The sequence below is a fragment of the Schistocerca americana genome, chromosome 10, assembly GCF_021461395.2.
Source record: "Schistocerca americana isolate TAMUIC-IGC-003095 chromosome 10, iqSchAmer2.1, whole genome shotgun sequence".
Classification (NCBI taxonomy): Eukaryota; Metazoa; Arthropoda; class Insecta; order Orthoptera; family Acrididae; genus Schistocerca; species Schistocerca americana.
In genome coordinates, this window is record NC_060128.1 from 57,129,630 (window position 1) to 57,151,074 (window position 21,445).

A 21,445-nucleotide genomic window follows, 5' to 3' on the forward strand; every position below is an offset into this window, starting at 1 on the left:
AGCCGCCTGGTAGAATTTTGCACAGAGCATAACTTAATCATAACTAGCACTTGGTTCAAGAATCATAAAAGAAGGTTGTATACCTGGAAGAATCCTGGAGATACTAGAAGGTATCAGATAGATTATATAATGGTAAGACAGAGATTTAGGAACCAGGTTTTAAATTGTAAGACATTTCCAGGGGCAGATGTGGATTCTGACCACAATCTATTGGTTATGAACTGCAGATTGAAACTGAAGAAACTGCAAAAAGGTGGGAATTTAAGGAGATGGGACCTCGATAAACTGAAAGAACCAAAGGTTGTAGAGAGTTTCAGGGAGAGCATAAGGGAACAATTGACAGGAACGGGGGAAAGAAATACAGTAGAAGAAGAATGGGTAGCTCTGAGGGATGTAGTAGTGAAGGCAGCAGACGATCAAGTAGGTAAAAAGACGAGGGCTTATAGAAATTCTTGGGTAACAGAAGAAATAATTAATTGATGAAAGAAGAAAATATAAAAATGCACTAAATGAAGCAGGCAAAAAGGAATACAAACGTCTCAAAAGGAGATCAACAGGAAGTGCAAAATGGCTAAGCAGGGATGGCTAGAGGACAAATGTAAGGATGTAGAGGCTTGTCTCACTAGGGGTAAGATAGATACTGCCTACAGGAAAATTAAAGAGACCTTTGGAGAGAAGAGAACGACTTGTATGAATATCAAGAGCTCAGATGGCAACCCAGTTCTAAGCAAAGAAGGGAAGGTCGAAAGGTGGAAGAAGTATATAGAGGGTTTATACAAGGGCAATGTACTTGAGGACAATATTGTGGAAATGGAAGAGGCTGTAGATGAAGACGAAATGGGAGATAAGATACTGTGTGAAGAGTTTGACAGAGCACTGAAAGACCTGAGTCGAAACAAGGCCCCGGGAGTAGACAACATTCCATTAGAACTACTGATGGCCTTGGGAGAGCCAGTCATGACAAAACTCTACCACCTGGTGAGCAAGATGTATGAGAAAGGCGAAATACCCTCAGACTTCAAGAAGAATATAATAATTCCAATCCCAAAGAAAGCAGGTGTTGACAGATGTGAAAATTACCAAACAATCAGTTTAATAAGTCACAGCTGCAAAATACTAACGCGAATTCTTTACAGATGAATGGGAAAACTGGTAGAAGTGGAACTCGGGGAAGATCAGTTTGGATTCCGTAGAAATGTTGGAACCCGTGAGGCAATACTAACCTTACGACTTATCTTAGAAGAAAGATTAAGAAAAGGCAAACCTATGTTTCTAGCATTTGTAGACTTAGAGAAAGCTTTTGACAATGTTAACTGGAATACTCTCTTTCAAATTCTGAAGGTGGCAGGGGTAAAATACAGGGAGCGAAAGGCTATTTACAATTTGTACAGCAACCAGATGGCAGTTATAAGAGTCGAAGGGCATGAAAGAGAAGCAGTGGTTGGGAAAGGAGTGAGACAGGGTTGTAGCCTCTTCCCGATGTTATTCAATCTGTATATTGAGCAAGCAGTAAAGGAAACAAAAGAAAAATTCGGAGTAGGTATTAAAATTCATGGAGAAGAAGTAAAAACTTTGAGGTTCGCCGATGACATTGTAATTCTGTCAGAGACAGCAAAGGACTTGGAAGAGCTGTTGAAGCGGAATGGACAGTGTCTTGAAAGGAGGATATAAGATGAACATCAACAAAAGCAAAACGAGGTTAATGGAATGTAGTCAAATTAAATTGGGTGATGCTGAGGGAATTAGATTAGGAATAGTAAAGGAGTTTTGCTATTTAGGGAGTAAAATAACTGATGATGGTCGAAGTAGAGAGGATATAAAATGTAGACTGGCAATGGCAAGGAAATCGTTTCTGAAGAAGAGAAATTTGTTAACATCGAGTATAGATTTAAGTGTCAGGAAGTCGTTTCTGAAAGTAGTTGTATGGAGTGTAGCCATGTATGGAAGTGAAACATGGATGATAACTAGTTTGGACAAGAAGAGAATAGAAGCTTTCGAAATGTGGTGCTACAGAAGAATGCTGAAGATCAGATGGGTAGATCACATAACTGATGAGGAGGTATCGAATAGAATTGGGGAGGAGTTTGTGGCACAACTTGACTAGAAGAAGGGATCAGTTGGTAGGACATGTTTTCAGGCACCAAGGAATCACAAATTTAGCATTGTAGGGCAGCGCGGAGGGTAAAAATCGTAGAGGGAGACCAAGAGATGAATACACTAAGCAGATTCAGAAGGATGTAGGTTGCAGTAAGTACTGGGAGATGAAGAAGCTTGCACAGGATAGAGTAGCATGGAGAGCTGCATCAAACCAGTCTCAGGACTGAAGACCACAACAACAACAACAACATAGACATAGGTGGCAACACAACTTTGGCAGACAAGTATGTATCACAACCACCAAATATCACTAGGCTGCCAGCCAATACTATTTGCATCAAACTTGTGATTTATCTAAGTGTCAGGGTGTTAAACATATTTATAATTAAATTACATTTTAATACAAAACACTTGTTATGATTTTATCCCGGCATTTTCACAAAAATCCATGGCATGTATGCAAAATGTGCTCACAGAACTGTTTTGGACAGATCCCTGTGGCTCAGCTAAATCCGTGACCAACCATTTGTGCTGCTCTTCTTTGCATATATTCAGTATCTTGTTGGTGGTATTTGATTATGGGTCCCACACACTCAAATAAACTGAAATCTGCCACCTGCACATAGGCCCGATTTTTATGTTCATTTCTATAAGAGCTCAGACTTTCGGTTTGGGCTGTTGAAATTTTATCCCATATTTGACTAGTGGTACTTAGGGAAGCTGGTTGACTGCAAAGCCCTCTGAGGCCGTGTTGGCATGAAAAGAGATTTCTTCCTAGGGCAGGTTGTGTCTGCCAAAGGGGTGAAGGTCAACCGAGCTAGAACACAGGCAGTTTACAAGTTCCGTATACCGTGGAAGAAAAAGACATAACTCGTGTTATTGGAATGGTAATTTTTCTAAGAAATGCCTACCAAACTTTGCACAAACTGCTGCTATCCTGAACTGATTTCATTGCAAGCAGTGTTCGAGGCATTTAGATGTGCCTCGAGTAATGCCCTTGTTGGGTATTTGTAATTCCAGTTTGCCATTTTTCATACAAACTGAAGCATCCGATTCTGGTGTCATGGCAGTTCTCCTGCAAGAACAAGGGGGAGAATGTAGGCCTGTAGCTTATGCCTCGAGGGCATTATCAGGACCTGTGACTCATTACTCTGTGAATGAGCCTGAAGCGATGGTGGTTTTGTAAGTGATAGAAAAGTTTAGGTTTTAGCCCGAACATAGAAAATTCCATCAGAAGTCAATAATTCTTAAAAACATTATTGAAAAAAGTATGATATGATTAGATAATTTGAAATAGTGACATCTCAAGTTAAAAACTGCGTGCTGGTGGTAAGCAGTTTTGATCGTATCCAGACTATTATCAAACCACATCTGTGGTTCACAAAGAATGGCATCCTTCTCCCATTACATCTCTGGCACGCGACATTCCTCACCACCGACTTGACTCATCTCCGTGGCAATGGCTGTCATCTCTGTGCTTATCTTTGCTTCCCGACACAGTCTGAACTTTCACATAATGCCTGTAGGTGATAGTTTAGTGTCCTTACAACTAATTCTGTTCTGTTTTTGTGCACATTTGTAATTACCTTTTGCAAATGTAAATTAATTACTACAAGACCCAGTTTACATTTATGTAAACCTTTATATCATATTTTATTTGTATCTAGATTGATATTTTAAGTTCTCACATAAGTTACCATTGTATGTTACGCCGTGTCGGCTCTTAGTGCGGTGATGCAGCAGGTGAGGTGTTGGAGCTTCTCCTTCGTAACGCATAGCTTTTTCACGCTCTTTATCAGTTACCGTAGGTGTCTTCAGACACTTGTCAGTGCTCGACTCATCATCTCTGCATATCACCTAATGGTATACAAACCTTTTTGTTTTATTATTATTGTGTATCCGTATTTTATTGTGTAGGTAAATTGTATAATACTGGTACCTGTTACTCTGTAACGGTTATTATTTGTTGCATTCCTGAGACACAGTGTGGTGACCTATATACAGGGTGTTACAAAAAGGTACAGCCAAACTTTCAGGAAACATTCCTCACACACAAAGAAAGAAAATATGTTATGTGGACATGTGTCCGGAAAGGCTTACTTTCCATGTTAGAGCTCATTTTATTACTTCTCTTCGAATCACATTAATCATGGAATGGAAACACACAGCAACAGAATGTACCAGCATGACTTCAAACACTTTGGTACAGGAAATGTTCAAAATGTCCTCCATTAGCGAGGATACATGCATCCACCCTCCGTCGCATGGAATCCCTGATGCGCTGATGCAGCCCTGGAGAATGGCGTATTGTATCACAATACGAGCACAAAGAGTCTCTACATTTGGTACCGGGGTTGCGTAGACAAGAGCTTTCAAATGCCCCCATAAATTAAAGTCAAGAAGGGTGAGGTCAGGAGAGCGTGGAGAACATGGAATTGGTCCAACTCTACCAATCCATCGGTCACTGAATCTGTTGTTGAGAAGCGTACGAACACTTCGACTGAAATGCGCAGGAGCTCCATCGTGCATGAACCACATGTTGTGTTGTACTTGTAAAGGCACATGTTCTAGCAGCACAGGTAGAGTATCCCGTATGAAATCATGGTAACGTGCTCTATTGAGCGTAGGTGGAAGAACATGGGGCCCAATCGAGACATCACCAACAATGCCTGCCCAAACGTTCACAGAAAATCTGTGTTGATGACGTGATTGCACAATTGCGTGTGGATTCTCATCAGCCCACACATGCTGATTGTGAAAATTTACAATTTGATCATCAGAATCGAGGCAGTACAGTACATACTGACGAAACTAAAATGTCCTCTAACATGGAAATTGAGCGTTTCCGGACACATGTCCACATAACATCTTTTCTTTATTTGTGTGTGAGGAATGTTTCCTGAAAGTTTGGCTGTACCTTTTTGTAACACCCTGTACAATCAAGACCCATTACTGTCGACACGATTTTCAAGTTTTAATTTTAAAAAAAATTGTTATCGAGACCGATTACTACTTCAAATTCGTGAGAAGTGTCAGTGAGTCTTCCAGTTACCCATCAACCTCTGTGCCTCCGGTTCGCAGGCTGGCCTACTTCGAGCGGCAGTACACATTCCTGACGCAGTGGCAACTGGTGTCGGAGGCGATGTCACACTACGTGGGGCAGACATTGAAACAGATATACGTGCTGGTGCTTGGGCTGGACGTGCTGGGAAACCTGTACGGCCTCGTTGTGGGGCTCACACAGGGTGTGGAGGACCTCTTCTACAAGCCCTTCCAGGTCAGCACCGGCCTCTGTACTGTACAAAACTTTAGCTTAGCCAGTATTGTAGCATATCTGTGATCGAGCCAGCTTCGGGACTTTGTAGCAGATAGTCCTCGACAAGCTATTATTGGTGAAATCTGTACATGTGAAGCTAGTTTTCGGTGTACTCCAAAGGAGTGTTATACAGCCATTACTGTTTGATATATACACTGACCGAAAAAAAATCGGAACACCAAAATATAATTAATGTAGAGTAATGAACGTTTGGGAATAAATTTGTCTAGGTAACATTGTGAGATTTGTTTGTAAGTGCAAGACAAGCTGTTGCAGATGTGAAGTGCTGCTACATTAGGAAGTGGTGTAACCAGCAAATTGTTGAATGCAAGTACACAGATGTGTATGCATTGTGTTATGCAGATGCTGGATGTCAATTTGTGGTATGGAGTTTGATGCCTGTGGGACTCGGTCACTCAATACAGGGGTGGATAATGCCAATTGTGGACAGTGCCGGAGTTGTCATCTGACGGGGTCCCGTATTTGCTCAATTGGAGACAGATCTCGTGATTGAGCAGTCCGAGGCAATGTGTCGGTGTGCTGTAGAATGTGTCGGGTTATGCCGGCTGTATATGGGTGAGTGTTATGATGTTGGAAAACACACCCTGGAATGCTGTTCGTGAAAGGCAGCACAGCAGGTCAAATCACTAGATTGACGTACAGATTTCCAGTTGGGCTGCACGGGATAATCACAAGAGTGCTGTTGCTGTCGTACGAAATTGCACACTTCACTGTAACTCCACGTGTAGGTCCAGTGTGTCCAACACACACCTACAATTTGGTTGCAGGCCCTCGACTGGCCGCCTCCTAACCGACATGTGGCCGTCACTGGCATCGAGGCAGAAGCAGCTTTCATCAGAAAACACAACAGACCTCCATCCTGCCCTGCAATGGGCTCTCACGTGTCATCAGTGAAGTCGCAAATGGTGGTCGGTGGTGACGATTTGAATGCACACTACAATACATCTGGTACAGAGAGCTATCCTCGAAGTAACCAGTTTGTAACAATTTGTTGTGTCACTGTGGTGCCAACTGCTGCTCAAATTGCTGCTGCAGACGCAGTACAATGCGCAAAAGCTGTACGCCAAACACCTCTTGCGGCCGACCGTACATTCTTGCTGCCGACACTGCCAGCAATCATTTACAGTGGCTGTATTTCTGCCAAGTCTTTTTGCAGTATTACAGAAGGGACATCCAGCTTCTCATAGCTCTGTTACACGACTTGTTCCAACTCGGTGAGGTGTTGATAATGACATCTTTGTCGCTTGAAGGCATTCTTGACTAACATCGACTCACCGTGTCCAGTCTCAAAGGTAACTAATGCTCACAACCGTTACATTGTGTACGAAGGGCGTTCAAAAAGTTTTGCACAGTCATCTCTGATTTTTTTATTTTTTGCAGGAGGAGAATGAAATTTTTTGTGAACATACTTGGAACATTTAGCTATACATTGAGCCTACTCGTGTAGCCTCCATCAGCTGTGACGCATCTGGCCCAATGTTCTTTTCGTGATGGAAATGCCCACTGGTAAAATTCTGGGGATTGACTTTTACACCATAGCTCAACACAGGAAATAAGGTCTTCCTCACTATCAAATGTTTTATTGCGCAGGTGGGCCTTCAGATGACCAAAGAGGTAAAAATCAGACGGAGCCATGTCTGGACTGTAGGGAAGATGAGGAACAATTTTCCAAGCCATTTTTCCTGATATTTCTCCTATGTCATAAGGGCTGTATGGGCTTTTGCATTGTCATGGTGTAGTCTGATGAGCTGGCCCTGAAGCTGTGGTTTGTGGATCTCGATGGCACGTCGCAACTTGTCCAATGACAAACAGTAACGGTCCTGGTTAATTGTGGAGCCAAGTTCCATAAAGTCAATGAAAATGACACCACACTGATCTCAGAAGAAGGAGGCCATCACCTTTTGGCCTGCTGTTTGTGAAAGTCTTGGTTGCTTCTTCAAAGGGAAACCCGCATGATGCCACTCCACAGATTGGGTTTGCTCTCAGGTTCGGACAAAACAACTGTGTTTCATCCTGGGTAATGACACCATCAAAACAATGTTTCCACTCTTCAGTTAAGGTCTTCATGATATCCTCGCACACATTCTTCCTCATTGTTTTCATTTCTCTTGTCAATAATCTATGCACCCAATGTGCACTGATTTTTCTGTACCCTATTGACTGTATTAAAAGAGGAATGTGATGAAATTGAAGAACTGGACGGGAAGAGAAGATACGACTTACTATACAACAGAGTAAAGACTATGGCATGGGAACAAAACAGAGCAGGAAGGGCTACTATGGAAATTTTGAGTAAAGACGAAGAGGTAGTGTACAAAGATCGTGACGATATCCTCCAGAGGTGGGAAGAATATCTAAAAGAGCTATATGACACAAATAGCAAACCAGAAACTCTGGAACTTGAATCACATGACAGTGTAAGTGATGACGAGAAAGGACCAACCATCATAATGGAAGAAGTAAAGTCTGCCATTGCTGCAATGAAAAATGGCAAAGCGGTAGGTACAGATACAATACCAGGAGAAATACTAAAATACTTGAACCAAGATGGAATAAGAGAAATATTGAGGTTATGTAATAAAATATGACAGTGGTGAATGGCCTGAGGACTTTCTGACAACAGTAATGATTCCATTACTGAAAAAACAAGGAACCAAGAAATGCAGCGAGCACAGGACAATCAGCCTCATTTCACATGCAGCCAAAGTGATGTTAAGAATAATTAATAAAAGACTTGAAAAAGTAATGGAGGAGAATCTTGGTGAGGAGCAGTTTGGCTTTAGATGGAATACGGGCACCAGAGATGCAATAGGGCTCCTACGAATCTTGGGAGAAAGGTTTATTGAAAAAGGAAGAGACCTATATATGTGCTTCATCGATCTAGAAAAGGCATTTGACATTGTGGTTTGGGACAAGCTGGTGACTATAATGAGGGAAAAGAGAGTGGACTGGAAAACCAGAAGACTTATAAACTTATTATATCTTAATCAAAAAGTTTCAGTTAAAGTGAGAGGAGAAAGTACAAACTGGATCAGACTAGGGAAAGGAGTTAGACAAGGATGCTGTCTATTACCTACTCTTTTCAACCTCTACTTGGAAAATATGATTGACCAATGCTCATTAGATGACAAAGGAGTAGAAATTGGAGGAAGAAGAGTAGGGTGTTTGAGATTTGCTGATGAGGAAATAAGGAAATAAAAATTATGCTGAATGGAGAAATACTAGAACAGGTGCAAAACTTTAAGTATCTTGGAAGCATGATAGACACCGACTGGAAGTGCACCACAGAAATTAAAACAAGGATAGTAATGGCAAAAGAGGTGTATTATAAGAAAAGGAGAATTTTCTGCAGCGGTCTGGACAGAGAACTCAGAAAGAGACTCATAAAATGTCTTGTATGGAGTGTTCTTCTATATGGTGCTGAAACATGGACTATAAGGAAAAAAGACAGAGAAAGGCTGGAGGCTTTTGAGATCTGGACATGGCAGAGGATGGAAAGAATAAGTTGGATGGACAGAGTAAAAAATGAAGAGGTACTGAGAAGTGTGGGAGAGAAAAGACAGTTACTAGATGTAATAAAGAGAAGAAAAAGAAATTGGATTGGGCATATATTAAAAAAGAATGACGGACTGATAAAAACAGTTTTAGAAGGTTATGTAGAAGGGAAAAGTAAGCGAGGAAGGAAGAGATTCCAGATACTGGATGACGTGATGGACGGTACAACATACAGCAGCATTAAGAAGGAAGCAATGGATCGCAGAAAATGGAGAGGCAAAGGACCTGCTAATATAGCAGATAACTGATGATGATAATGATTGACTGTACCAGTGATACCACATTACCCAATGACAAATGAGTCATTTCAGCAAGCTCTCGTGTCGTCACACATCTGTCATTTTGGATGATTTGATCAGTGGTCTCCTTATTCACATCACTCACTGCCATCGATGGTCTACCGCATCGTGGATTGTCCAGTAGAGAGAAATCGCCTTCTTTAAACCTCTGCAACCATCGCTGGATACTGCTGTGATCCACTGTGTCCTCCCCACAAACAGGGAGCAGCTTCCTGTGAATCGATGGGGCAGAGTCATCGCCGGTCTCGAAGAGGAACTCCATCACCGACCGTTGTCGCAACCTGACAACTACTTCCCGGTCCATTATGGCTCACTTGTGAACAAAAGAAAATACTTTTATATACCAACTTATAGCTGAATGTTCCAAGTGTGAAATTTTTTGTGAACATTCTCCTCCTGCAAAAAATAAAAAAATTAGAGACGACTGTGCAAAACTTTTTGAATGCCCTTTGTATTTGAAGTAAACCTGATTTGCATTCTCATAGTGCTGCTACAAGTGCCACTCTTATGTGGCTGCCCTGAAATCTGAATAGACATCATGTTTCATATGTAGAAAGTGTTTGTGTCACACAACTCCTTTTTGGTGATGCAATATTTTTTCTGTCAGTGTATAAGTAATCTAGTGGTTCACGTCAGAAGCTCCTGGAGACTGTTTTTAAACAATGCTGTTTTCTGGACAACATTTTTCAAAACTTTGATGCTATCTTTGGGAGTATCTAATCATTAATTTTTCCAGAACTCGAACAGTATTTCTTCAATCTCATAGACTCAACACACTAACTTGTATAGTCATTTGGTTGTCACTCCTCCCAATTATTTTAGAAATTTCAAGAGAGTATTATACACTCCTGGAAATTGAAATAAGAACACCGTGAATTCATTGTCCCAGGAAGGGGAAACTTTATTGACACATTCCTGGGGTCAGATACATCACATGATCACACTGACAGAACCACAGGCACATAGACACAGGCAACAGAGCATGCACAATGTCGGCACTAGTACAGTGTATATCCACCTTTCGCAGCAATGCAGGCTGCTATTCTCCCATGGAGACGATCGTAGAGATGCTGGATGTAGTCCTGTGGAACGGCTTGCCATGCCATTTCCACCTGGTGCCTCAGTTTGACCAGCGTTCGTGCTGGACGTGCAGACCGCGTGAGACGACGCTTCATCCAGTCCCAAACATGCTCAATGGGGGACAGATCCGGAGATCTTGCTGGCCAGGGTAGTTGACTTACACCTTCTAGAGCACGTTGGGTGGCACAGGATACATGCGGACGTGCATTGTCCTGTTGGAACAGCAAGTTCCCTTGCCGGTCTAGGAATGGTAGAACGATGGGTTCGATGACGGTTTGGATGTACCGTGCACTATTCAGTGACCCCTTGACGATCACCAGTGGTGTACGGCCAGTGTAGGAGATTGCTCCCCACACCATGATGCCGGGTATTGGCCCTGTGTGCCTCGGTCGTATGCAGTCCTGATTGTGGCGCTCACCTGCACGGCGCCAAACACGCATACGAGCATCATTGACATCAAGGCAGAAGCGACTCTCATCGCTGAAGACGACACGTCTCCATTCATCCCTCCATTCACGCCTGTCACGACACCACTGGAGGCGGGCTGCACGATGTTGGGGCGTGAGCGGAAGACGGCCTAACGGTGTGCGGGACCGTAGCCCAGGTTCATGGAGACGGTTGCGAATGGTCCTCGCCGATACCCCAGGAGCAACAGTGTCCCTAATTTGCTGGAAAGTGGCGGTGCGGTCCCCTACGGCACTGCGTAGGATCCTACGGTCTTGGAGTGCATCCGTGCGTCGCTGCGGTCCGGTCCCAGGTCGACGGGCACGTGCACCTTTCGCCGACCACTGGCGACAACATCGATGTACTGTGGAGACCTCATGCCCCACGTGTTGAGCAATTCGGCGGTACGTCCACCCGGCCTCCCGCATGCGCACTATACGCCCTCGCTCAAAGTCCGTCAACTGCACATACGGTTCACGTCCACGCTGTCGCGGCATGCTACCAGTGTTAAAGACTGCGATGGAGCTAAGTATGCCACAGCAAACTGGCTGACACTGACGGCGGCGGTGCACAAATGCTGCGCAGCTAGCGCCATTCGACGGCCAACACCGTGGTTCCTGGTGTGTCCGCTGTGCCGTGCGTGTGATCATTGCTTGTACAGCCCTCTCGCAGTGTCCGGAGCAAGTATGGTGGGTCTGACACACCGGTGTCAATGTGTTCTTTTTTCCATTTCCAGGAGTGTAGATCCCTTCCACCTCATTCCTTCACAGATCTTCCAAACCTTTGTCAAACTCTGACTTTAATACTGGATCCTCTATATCTTCCTTATCAACTTCCATTTCCTCATATATCATATGGCCTGACAGTTCTTCACTCCTAGTAGAAGCCTTTAGTGTACTCATTCCACCTATCTGCTCTCTTCTCTTTCTTCGACAGTGTTTTCCCTCTTGTACTCTCAACGTTGATATAATTTTCCTGCTGCCCGTTTCATTTCCCTGCACTTTCTACTAATTTTGTTCCTTAGTGACTTGTCTTGCTATATTTATATTTTCTCCTGAAAATCAAACAAGGGAAAATCCAGTATAAAATAATGACAATATTGTGAAAAGAGAAGTTGCTACTTGGCATACAGCGGAAATGCCGATTCACAGATAGAAACAATGAAAAGACTGTCAAACAAGTATGCTTTCAGCCAAAAATGACCTTCATTGCAAATGCTACCCACGCGTGCATGACCACAGTCTCTTTCTGCCGAGGCCAGACTGTGTATGTGTGTGTGTGTGTGTGTGTGTGTGTGTGTGTGTGTGTGTGTGTGTGTGTGTGTGTGGTCTCCAAGAGGAACTCCATCACTGACCGTTGTCGCAACCTGACAACTACTTCACGGTCCATTATGGCTCACTTGTGAACAAAAGAAAATACTTTTACATACCAACTTATAGCTGAATGTTCCAAGTATGAAATTCTCTTTAACTTCAGCCTTCTCTCCTTCATTACTAAATAATGATCTGAGTTTATATCTGTTCCTGATATACCTCGCAATCCATACCCGATTTCAGAATCTCTGTCTTGCCGTGCTTTAATTCAATGTATATCTTTCTTTGTCTCAAGGGACTTTATCAATTTTTTCATTTATTAGCACAGAAAAGTATTTCTTCTGTTACATGAGGATCCTCCACAATTACCTTCCACATACCTACATTTGTCCCACTTCTTTCATTTCCCGTTTTAGGTATATCAATTCCTCTTCAACTGAACTGCTTGCTGTGCTATTCAATATAACGCTGCCTATAGCCTCAGAGAATTTCAAATGCACTTCACCATGCTGACTATTCAGTATTTCACTGCTTTTGGACATTGATTCTTCCGTAATATTCTGTTTAACTTCAGCCTTCTCTCCTTCATTACTAATTAATGATCTGAGTTTATATCTGCTCCTGATATACCTCGCAATCCATACCTGATTTCAGAATCTCTGTCTTGCTGTGCTTTAATTCAATGTATATCTTTCTTTGTCTCAAGGGACTTTATCAATTTTCTCATTTTATTAGCACAGAAAAAGAGAAATGCTACCCTCGTCCACTGTGTGCAAAGTATAAAGGACTACTTCTTCTTGCTTGACCTACTATACATCTTTTTTACATCTGAAATGCTTTTTCTACAGGGAGCCATCGAAGGTCCAGGGGAGTTTGCCGAGGGTCTGGTTTTGGGTGTGCGCAGCCTGTTCGGACACACGGTTGGCGGGGCTGCAGGTGCCATCTCCCGTATCACTGGTGCCATGGGTAAGTGACACTCGAACAGACTATGTTAACTTCGTGTCACATATCATGGGCCACTGAGGTATCACTGTTATCTTGTGGACTAAAAATCTAAGTGCCTGTCCTTGAAAAAAAGATAAAAAAGGCTGTTGAGTCTATACTTGATGCACAATAATGTGCTATGAGAAATATTTGGAGAAAAATAAAACACTGAAAACTGTTTTTGTGGACATCAAGAAATCCTTTGACTGTGTGTGACTCGGCTACATATGGGAACATTTGAAGTTCCTGATCACATAAGAAATAGTCACCTTAGTATGTGTAGAGAGAAAGAAATGGCTTTCCTCCCAGGGAGGATTAATATTACAAGGAACTAATGTACATTTTTACAGTTGTCTTTAAAGCTGAATTTACCACTCCTTCCCATATTTTAACACGCCATGTAGCCAAGATTATAAATGGTGTCCAATAAAGTTTTCCTTTTCTTTGGAGGTGGCAGATTTTGCCATTCTTCTGACAATGATTATATGCTGTGTACAATTCTAATGGAAATCTATATGACTTTTTTAGCTGTGCTTTCTTCTTTCCTGTCACTTATTAATATTTGCACACTGGTTTTTGTACACCTCAAACAGACAGTATTCCAAACTTTCTTGAAATATTTTTCAATGAAATGCACAAATTTTCTTTGTGTGTGTGTGTTTGGTGGGGCGGGGCGGGGGGGGGGGGGGGGGATAATGCTACTGGCCGGGTGATACTACTGGTAAATTAAGATACTGTTATAATATGGTTTGTTTAATTGTGAACGTTTCCTCACGGAAGGTGTTCAGACAGTCCACCGCCAACTTCAACACATGTTGCTGCTCTTGTAGACAGGTGTCATGTCACCGATCAGAGCTCAGTTTTGCATTCCTTTACCTGGGCACAATCATGTAAAATATGAGTGAGAAGTTCCTCTCTTGTGTCCACTCTGTACTTGTAAACATCGCTCTTCCGCCACCCCCACAAACAGTAATCCAATGGTGTAAGATCGGGTGACCTCTGTGGACAAGCAATGACCCCACGGTGACCGATCCCACGACCGGGATACGTTGTGTGGAGATACTGTGTCACTGGCTGTACAGCATGTGTAGGAACTCTGTCATGCTGAAAGTACAAACAAGCTCGTGTTGCCAAAGGGATATTCCCCATGTATTCTGGTAACACATTTTGAAGAAACGCAAGATACCGTGTCCCAGTAAGACAGTTATCTAAAGCAACTGGACTGATGAGTTGGGTCATCAATAATACGACATCACACATTGACTGAGAAACAACATTGAAAATTCATTTCCATAGTAGTCTGCACATTTTGATTTGTCCACACATGAGAGATGAGCGTGTTGTTGATTCCATTGCGGGTAAATGTTGACTCGTCAGTGAACATAATATGTGGACTTAGTCGATCGTTGGCAATTATCCACTGACAGAATTCTTGCTGGGCGGCAGCATCTACTTCATGCAGATGTTGTACACTCTGAAACTTCCTGGCAGATTAAAACTGTGTGCTCGACCGAGACTCGAACTCGGGACCTTTGCCTTTCGTGGGCAAGTGCTCTACCATTTGAGCTACTGAAGCACGACTCACGCCCAGTACTCACAGCTTTACTTCTGCCAGTATCTCGTCTCCTACCTTCCAAAGTGAGTACCGGGCGTGAGTCATGCTTCGGTAGCTCAAATGGTAGAGCACTTGCCCGCGAAAGGCAAAGGTCCCGAGTTCGAGTCTCGGTCGGGCACACAGTTTTAATCGGCCAGGAAGTTTCATATCAGTGCACACTCCGCTGCAGAGTGAAAATCTCATTCTGGAAACATCCCCCAGGCTGTGGCTAAGCCATGTCTCCACTGTATCCTTTCTTTCAGGAGTGCTAGTTCTGCAAGGTTCGCAGGAGAGCTTCTGTAAAGTTTGGAAGGTAGGAGACGAGATACTGGCAGAAGTAAAGCTGTGAGTACCGGGCATGAGTCGTGCTTCGGTAGCTCAAATGGTAGAGCACTTGCCCGCGAAAGGCAAAGGTCCCGAGTTCGAGTCTCGGTCGGGCACACAGTTTTAATCTGCCCGGAAGTTTCATATCAGCGCACACTCCGCTGCAGAGTGAAAATCTCATTCTGGTTGTACACTCTGCCAGTGAAAGGGATACAGACCATGCTCGTGTACTGTGCATGCCACTCGTGTTTCTAGAATACCAAGCTGCACAACAATTCTTCTAGAGCTAGTAGTAGGGTTGTGTTACACTACTTGAAGAACATTTTCAACTTCATTAAGAGTTTGTTGTCTGGGACGTTCAGAGACAACATTTATGCTGAGAAGTATACCACATTCACGCTAAACACCCTGCTATCTGGCACTCTGCAATTTGGAAAACTTTGTTGGTATTATTGCAGAGCAGGTCTGGAATTCCAACGAGACAAACCGTAGACAAGCACCACGTCAGCATACTCTGCATGTGTGAAGATCCGTGGCACTTTCACTACACAAAACTGTATTTATTGTTCTTGTAATAACACTGTGGTACCGTGCACTATGACAAGCACTGTTGGACTGAGACTTGTGGTAAACAACTGCACCATGCACAAGTGAACTGTGTACTGACGCGGTTAGTAAGGATGGTGCCACATGTTTCCCATTACTAGTTGTTTTCATTGGTTTTCTGGAAACAGTTAAGAAAAGGGCAGAAGTTTATGAGGAGTTTTTTGTTCAGAATCACCACTAGTATCAACCCTCAAAGCATGTACCTCTCCTCCTGACTCGCCCTGTATACGCATGCTTGGGATGGATGATAGACATTCGATGTAGCTTTTCAAATAATGACTTGTGTGTTGCTTTTTAGCTCCCACTAAGGCACAGATTTTTTTTTTAGACTAAAATCTTTGAGCTGGTTAGTTTTCCCAAACCCCCGCCCCCTCCCAAAAAAATTAATCTGTTCTTAACTACTGAAACAATATATGCATAATATACCTTTTCTTTTCTTTTCTTTTCTTTTTTTCCCCTCTACAATTAAATCAGTGATGCTATATAAGACATTTCTGGGTAGTTTCCAGAGTGCATACATGGATTAAAATTAGGGAATTAAAAAAGATGTGCGAACTGGAAGAGTATTAATGAACAGAAAGTAAGAACGAAGCATAAGACAGTGTTTCATTTACAATTTCGACCCTGATAACATAAATGCCTGAAGATGCTGTTGTGATTATATTTCACTGTGAACATCCAGAAATGTTACGCTGCAGGGAAAGGCCTAGCAGCACTAACGTTCGACAAGGAGTACCAGCGCAAGAGGCGTGAGGCGTTGCACACACACACACACACACACACACACACACACACACACACACACACACACCTCAATAACAACTGAACTCTCAATAGTGACCCCCACCTTGTTTCATGGTTCTATACAGCATGATCCATTCAAATGTTTAAGCAAAAATATCTCTGGTATCTCTGGAACAATAATAGATATTGAAAATAGAATTTCAGGGATGGAATGTAAGATTGGGGCTCATGAAAGTAAATACTATAAGGCATTCTAAAACGTGAGCAAATATTACTTTCATCACAAACTTATGTTTTTAAAATGGATGCCACTAATTATTTCTTATGGCATCAATAACATAAAGAATCACAAATAGAATGGCATTGGTTTGCATCACAATATGTCAGTTACCACCCGAGAAATTCCAAAGTGAAGTTGAAACTTGAAATAAATGAGATGTCCCACTGTTGCACACCCTGAGATACAAGCACGAGTCCCAAGTTGCTCATAATTACGATGTGATTGACATACTACAATGCAACAAAATTCCTGTTTTCAATGTTATTCAGTGGACTGGAAACAAAACAGATATCCAGTCACACAACTACTCTTTACCCCTTGAAATGTTTTGTGTTTGGAGCCAAGTTAGAAGACTCAAATTTGATGTGTCGCTCGATTCATCGTGTTAATTTACCTTTATTGTAACTTGGTAACTGTTAATGATCTTCTTTATGTGGAGGTCCTGCAAAGCAGATCTCTGTAGAACCGTGCTCAGCATGGAAAAAGTTGAACTCTTTCCCTTTGCAGCTGTTATTGGTGGAAGGAAAAACAATCAATGACTTCATCATTGGCTGACTGGTATTTGTTCCAGTGGATATACAGATGACACTTTCTTTGTAACTTGGAGCAGATATAAATTAAATATAACATCCACCTCAAAAGCTCGACAAGAAGTAAGTGACATTTCATTTTTGAGCTTCCTTTGTTCATTGTTGTTTCCCTTCTTTCCCTCCTGCCACCGTTTTTAATGCAGCATTTTCTGCCATCTTATCTGAGCACCACGACTATGTAACTGTTTTTACAGATGGGTCGAAACAAGGGGATTCTGTTGGTTGCTCAGTTGTTTTTCCATATCGTGTCCTCAAGGTCCGACTGCCTCAGACTTTTACTGTCTTTGATGCAGAATTGTTTGCGATCTTGCGGGCACTGGAGCACATGAGACATTCTTCCTCTCCTAAATTTCTTGTCCGTTCCGATTCACTCGGTGCCCTTCACTCATTGCAATGTTTGTATCCGGCAGACAAAATTGTCCAGACCATCCAGGATGCCCTCCTCTGACTACAGCGACTGGGGAAGGTTGTAGCTTTCTGCTGGGTTCCGGGGCATGTCGGCATTGCTGGGAATGACAGGGCAGATCTCGCAGCCAAGGAGGCGTGTCTCGCCCCACAAGTATCTCAGTGTGCATTCCCCCTGCACGCACTCACCTCGCTGTTGAGCTCACTGGTCATGCATCGGTGGGAGGATGAGTGGCTGGAAGTGACTGACAATAAGCTCCGTATAGTCAAGCCCACAACGCGTGTGTGGTGTACTTCCCTTCAGCCCCGTCGATGGAACGAGGTTCTCCTCACGCGGCTTCGGATAGGCCACAGCCCTATGACGCACGGCTTCCTGCTCCGGCGAGAGGAGCCTCCAATGTGTGGTGCTTGCGGCGTCCAGGTCACTGTGCGCCACGTTTTATTGGATTGCGTTTTATTTTCTGACCAGCGGGTCGCGGCTGACTTGCCGGCGGACCTGCCATCTCTTTTAGGCAACACTCGGACGAATGTGGTTAAAGTTTTAAAGTTCTGTGCCCTGTCAAATGTTTTTACAAAGATTTTAGGGAGAGGATTTTAATTTGCTCACTGTGTGACAAGCTCGCCCATATTTTATGTAAGTGGCCAGCCAATAACAATTTCCTGTGACATTCTTGTTGCTATGTTTCCCCTTTCCCTAGGTTTTACTTTCTTATGTAGCATTTTCCTTCTTTTCCTGCTTTCTTTGAGTGTGTGCTTTAGTTTTCTTAGGTCTGTTCACATTCGTTCCTTTTAATGTGTGTCAGGGCACTGATGACCTCGATGTTGAGCGCCCATAAGCCCCAACACACCACCACCACCACTTCTTTGAGAGTCTGTCAGCTCCTTGACAGTCGAGATACCACCAGACTGCGATGTAGAAACATAAAAGGCTCACCCACAGCAGGTGACGATGTTTACTCGCCATTGTGCCATGCCAATTACTCGAATTGCACGCTTCTCCCTTGAAACACTGCAGAAATGTGAAACACAATGATTGCCCACAGTATGTGTTTTTTGACTATTCCCTACCTAATATTACTTTACAATTTTGTCACAATCATCTTCCCTCGTCATAAATAGACTGTGGGAAATGTCGTTTGCCTAAGTGGCCTGTAATGCTTAACCCTCTGTTCCCTGGCTGTTGATATTTGGTTTTTTGTTACCAATATGTCCATTATAGTATTGCAGTATATCAATAAAGCACAAACTTGCAAATCCTTTATTTTTTATTGTGCGTGACTGGACATGTGTGTTGTTTCCAGACCACTTAATAGCAGTGTAAATAGCATTTGTTGCATCGTAGTATGTCAATCATATTGTGATTATAAGCAACATGGGGTTCACGCTTGCATCTCAGGATGCACAATAATGGCATGTTTCATTTATCTTGAACATTGACTTCGCTGTGCAATTTCTCAGGATGTAATTGACATATTGTGATGCAATCAATGCCATTCTTTTTGTGATTTCTCATGTTATTGATAGCATTGGAAATGTTATAGTGTGCCCATTTAAAAAAAAAAAAACATAAGTTTGCATTGAAATAATAATTGCTGACATTTTAGAATGCCTCATAGTGTGTACTTTCATGAGTCCCTGCCTTACTTTCATACATGTGAAAGTCGATTTTCAATATCTGATGTTGTTCCAGAGATATTTGCACTGAAACATTTAAGAGGTACACCCTGTATATATGATATAAGTTGAAGGATATTTATGCTGATGATTCAGAAGTTGTTATAAGAAGACTTTTTCACACAATTTAGGCTAAGGTAATCTGCATTAATAAAGTAATGTAATTAACACATATTCAGTGGTATCTCTAATAATTACCCAGCTCTTGGTTATTTGCAGAGAATTTAAGCTGTATCCATATGTATTATTATTATTATTATTATTATTATTATTATTATTTTACAGTAGCATTAAAATCTTTAAATTAAAAAAAAAAACCTTCTGTGTGATTGCATATTAGATAAAATAAAACACGGTTATGTAACCAGGAAACTTAGTCCTTTAAATCTGTATATAATGGTCAGCAAAACATTATTAGTTGTTTGAAATTTTTAAGACACATCAGACTTAAATTTTAAAGCTCTTGCTCTTCTGTACAGCAAAAATTCACTTGAAAACTAAATGTAGAGTAGGAAACAGAAAACTAAAAATTTTGTATACTTAAAAGAAGTTGGGAAAGATAGCCTGTGAATTTGTTTGGATATTTAGTAGGTAATTGTTGTCAGAAACTAAATTGAAAGGAAAATTAACATTTATTTATAACAGAGATGTTATAATACCACGCTATTTCATTTTGTATTTCTCTAGTATATGTAGATGTGCAATGCACATGTGAAAACCAAAATATAAAATGTTTTACAAATGTAAAAAATATTTTCAAAAGATGTACCTTGAAGTACCATTCACAGAATTTCTCATTCTACTAATGAGAGGGTAATTTTACCATGATTGTGACAGATGGTGGACTAGTGGTTTGGAAACTTTGCAAAGACTTATAAATCACAAACTAGTTCCATACACAGCGTGGTAAGGAAAAGTGTTGTCGGAATTGCACACAGATGCTAAAAAACATCACCTCTCTTCTTTCACTGCCAAAGAGAAGGAACCTTTGTCCTTAACACAATGTTCATAAAGCATTTGTTTATTCTGAATTCTTGACTAACGGACACAAGAAGAGATGTGAGTGCAGCTTACGTGTCCCATTTTGAGTCTGTGTTTCTCTGTAGCCAGCCAAAAGTCTGAAAATAGTCATGCCGCAGCATCTAAATATGTGAAGAAATGAAAGTTATTTGTACAAAAGTAGGCAACATGCTATAAATTGGTTAAAAAGATGCACAACTTTGACAGTGCACAGCACTTAAATCTCAGTCAAGAATTTAGAGTAAACTAATGCTTTATGGACGTTGCATGAAGGACAAAGGTTTCTTTTATCAGGCTCTGAAAGAAATAAGATGATATCTTTTTCCGGCTGTGTAATGCCGATCGTGGTCTTACTTGACAGACTGTATCGGTGTAAGATAAAACAATTGCTTTCCTTTTGCAGGGTGTAGTTGATGGAGTGACTGGTGTGTTTACCAAACCCATCTCAGGAGCCAGGGAGGAAGGCGTAGAAGGTTTCTTCTAGGGTGTCGGCAAGGGCATGGTCGGCCTGGTCACGAGACCCATGGCCGGTGTCATCGATTTTGCCAGTGGCTCACTAGATGCTGTCAGGCGGTGAGTGTGTGGCAGTTAATTCCTAAGCAGTTCTGGTCACTTCATAACATATCCACCGCCAAGTTTAAAGTTCATTTCCGATAGGTGTGGATCTAGAGCTCAGTTGTGGGGAGGGAAGGGTAGCAGTTTTTGACTTAATCTCCCACCACCAACACCCTCTAACCTGCAAATAAAAGAGTGAGTGAGTGAGTGTGTGTGTGTGTGTGTGTGTGTGTGTGTGTGTGTGTGTGTGTGTGTGTAATCATCACACCACATTTGTCCTAGGATTATGACAGTGACAACAAAAATTTATAATGATAACATAAAATCATAACAATCATTGGCTAGTACAGTGAGTCTACTGTCTGGCGGGGAGGGGGTGGGGGGGGGGTGGGGGGGGGGTGGGGGGGGGAAGGAAGGAGTGAGTCACAACCACATGACATCCCCTGCCCCTTGGACTATTTATTTGTAATGCTCCTGATACAGGAAGCTGGAATTGTTAATTATATTGTACTTTCTCAATGTAGCAAAAAAGAAAGTGTCTGTA

The 21,445-nt window shown here is 42.2% G+C and overlaps 1 protein-coding gene across 1 annotated transcript in view; it reads left to right on the forward strand.

Annotated features, from left to right (window-relative positions):
- Window positions 1–20,760, forward strand: part of LOC124552662 (vacuolar protein sorting-associated protein 13-like) — an 85,852-nt gene extending 65,092 nt beyond the window's left edge. Inside the window, exons 10-13 of the mRNA XM_047126986.1 lie at window positions 5,179–5,374; window positions 12,974–13,091; window positions 16,332–16,382; window positions 20,750–20,760. Coding sequence (XP_046982942.1) covers window positions 5,179–5,374; window positions 12,974–13,091; window positions 16,332–16,382; window positions 20,750–20,760 — 376 coding nt within the window. The remainder of the gene's footprint in view (window positions 1–5,178; window positions 5,375–12,973; window positions 13,092–16,331; window positions 16,383–20,749) is intronic.
- The last annotated feature ends 685 nt before the right edge of the window (window positions 20,761–21,445 follow it).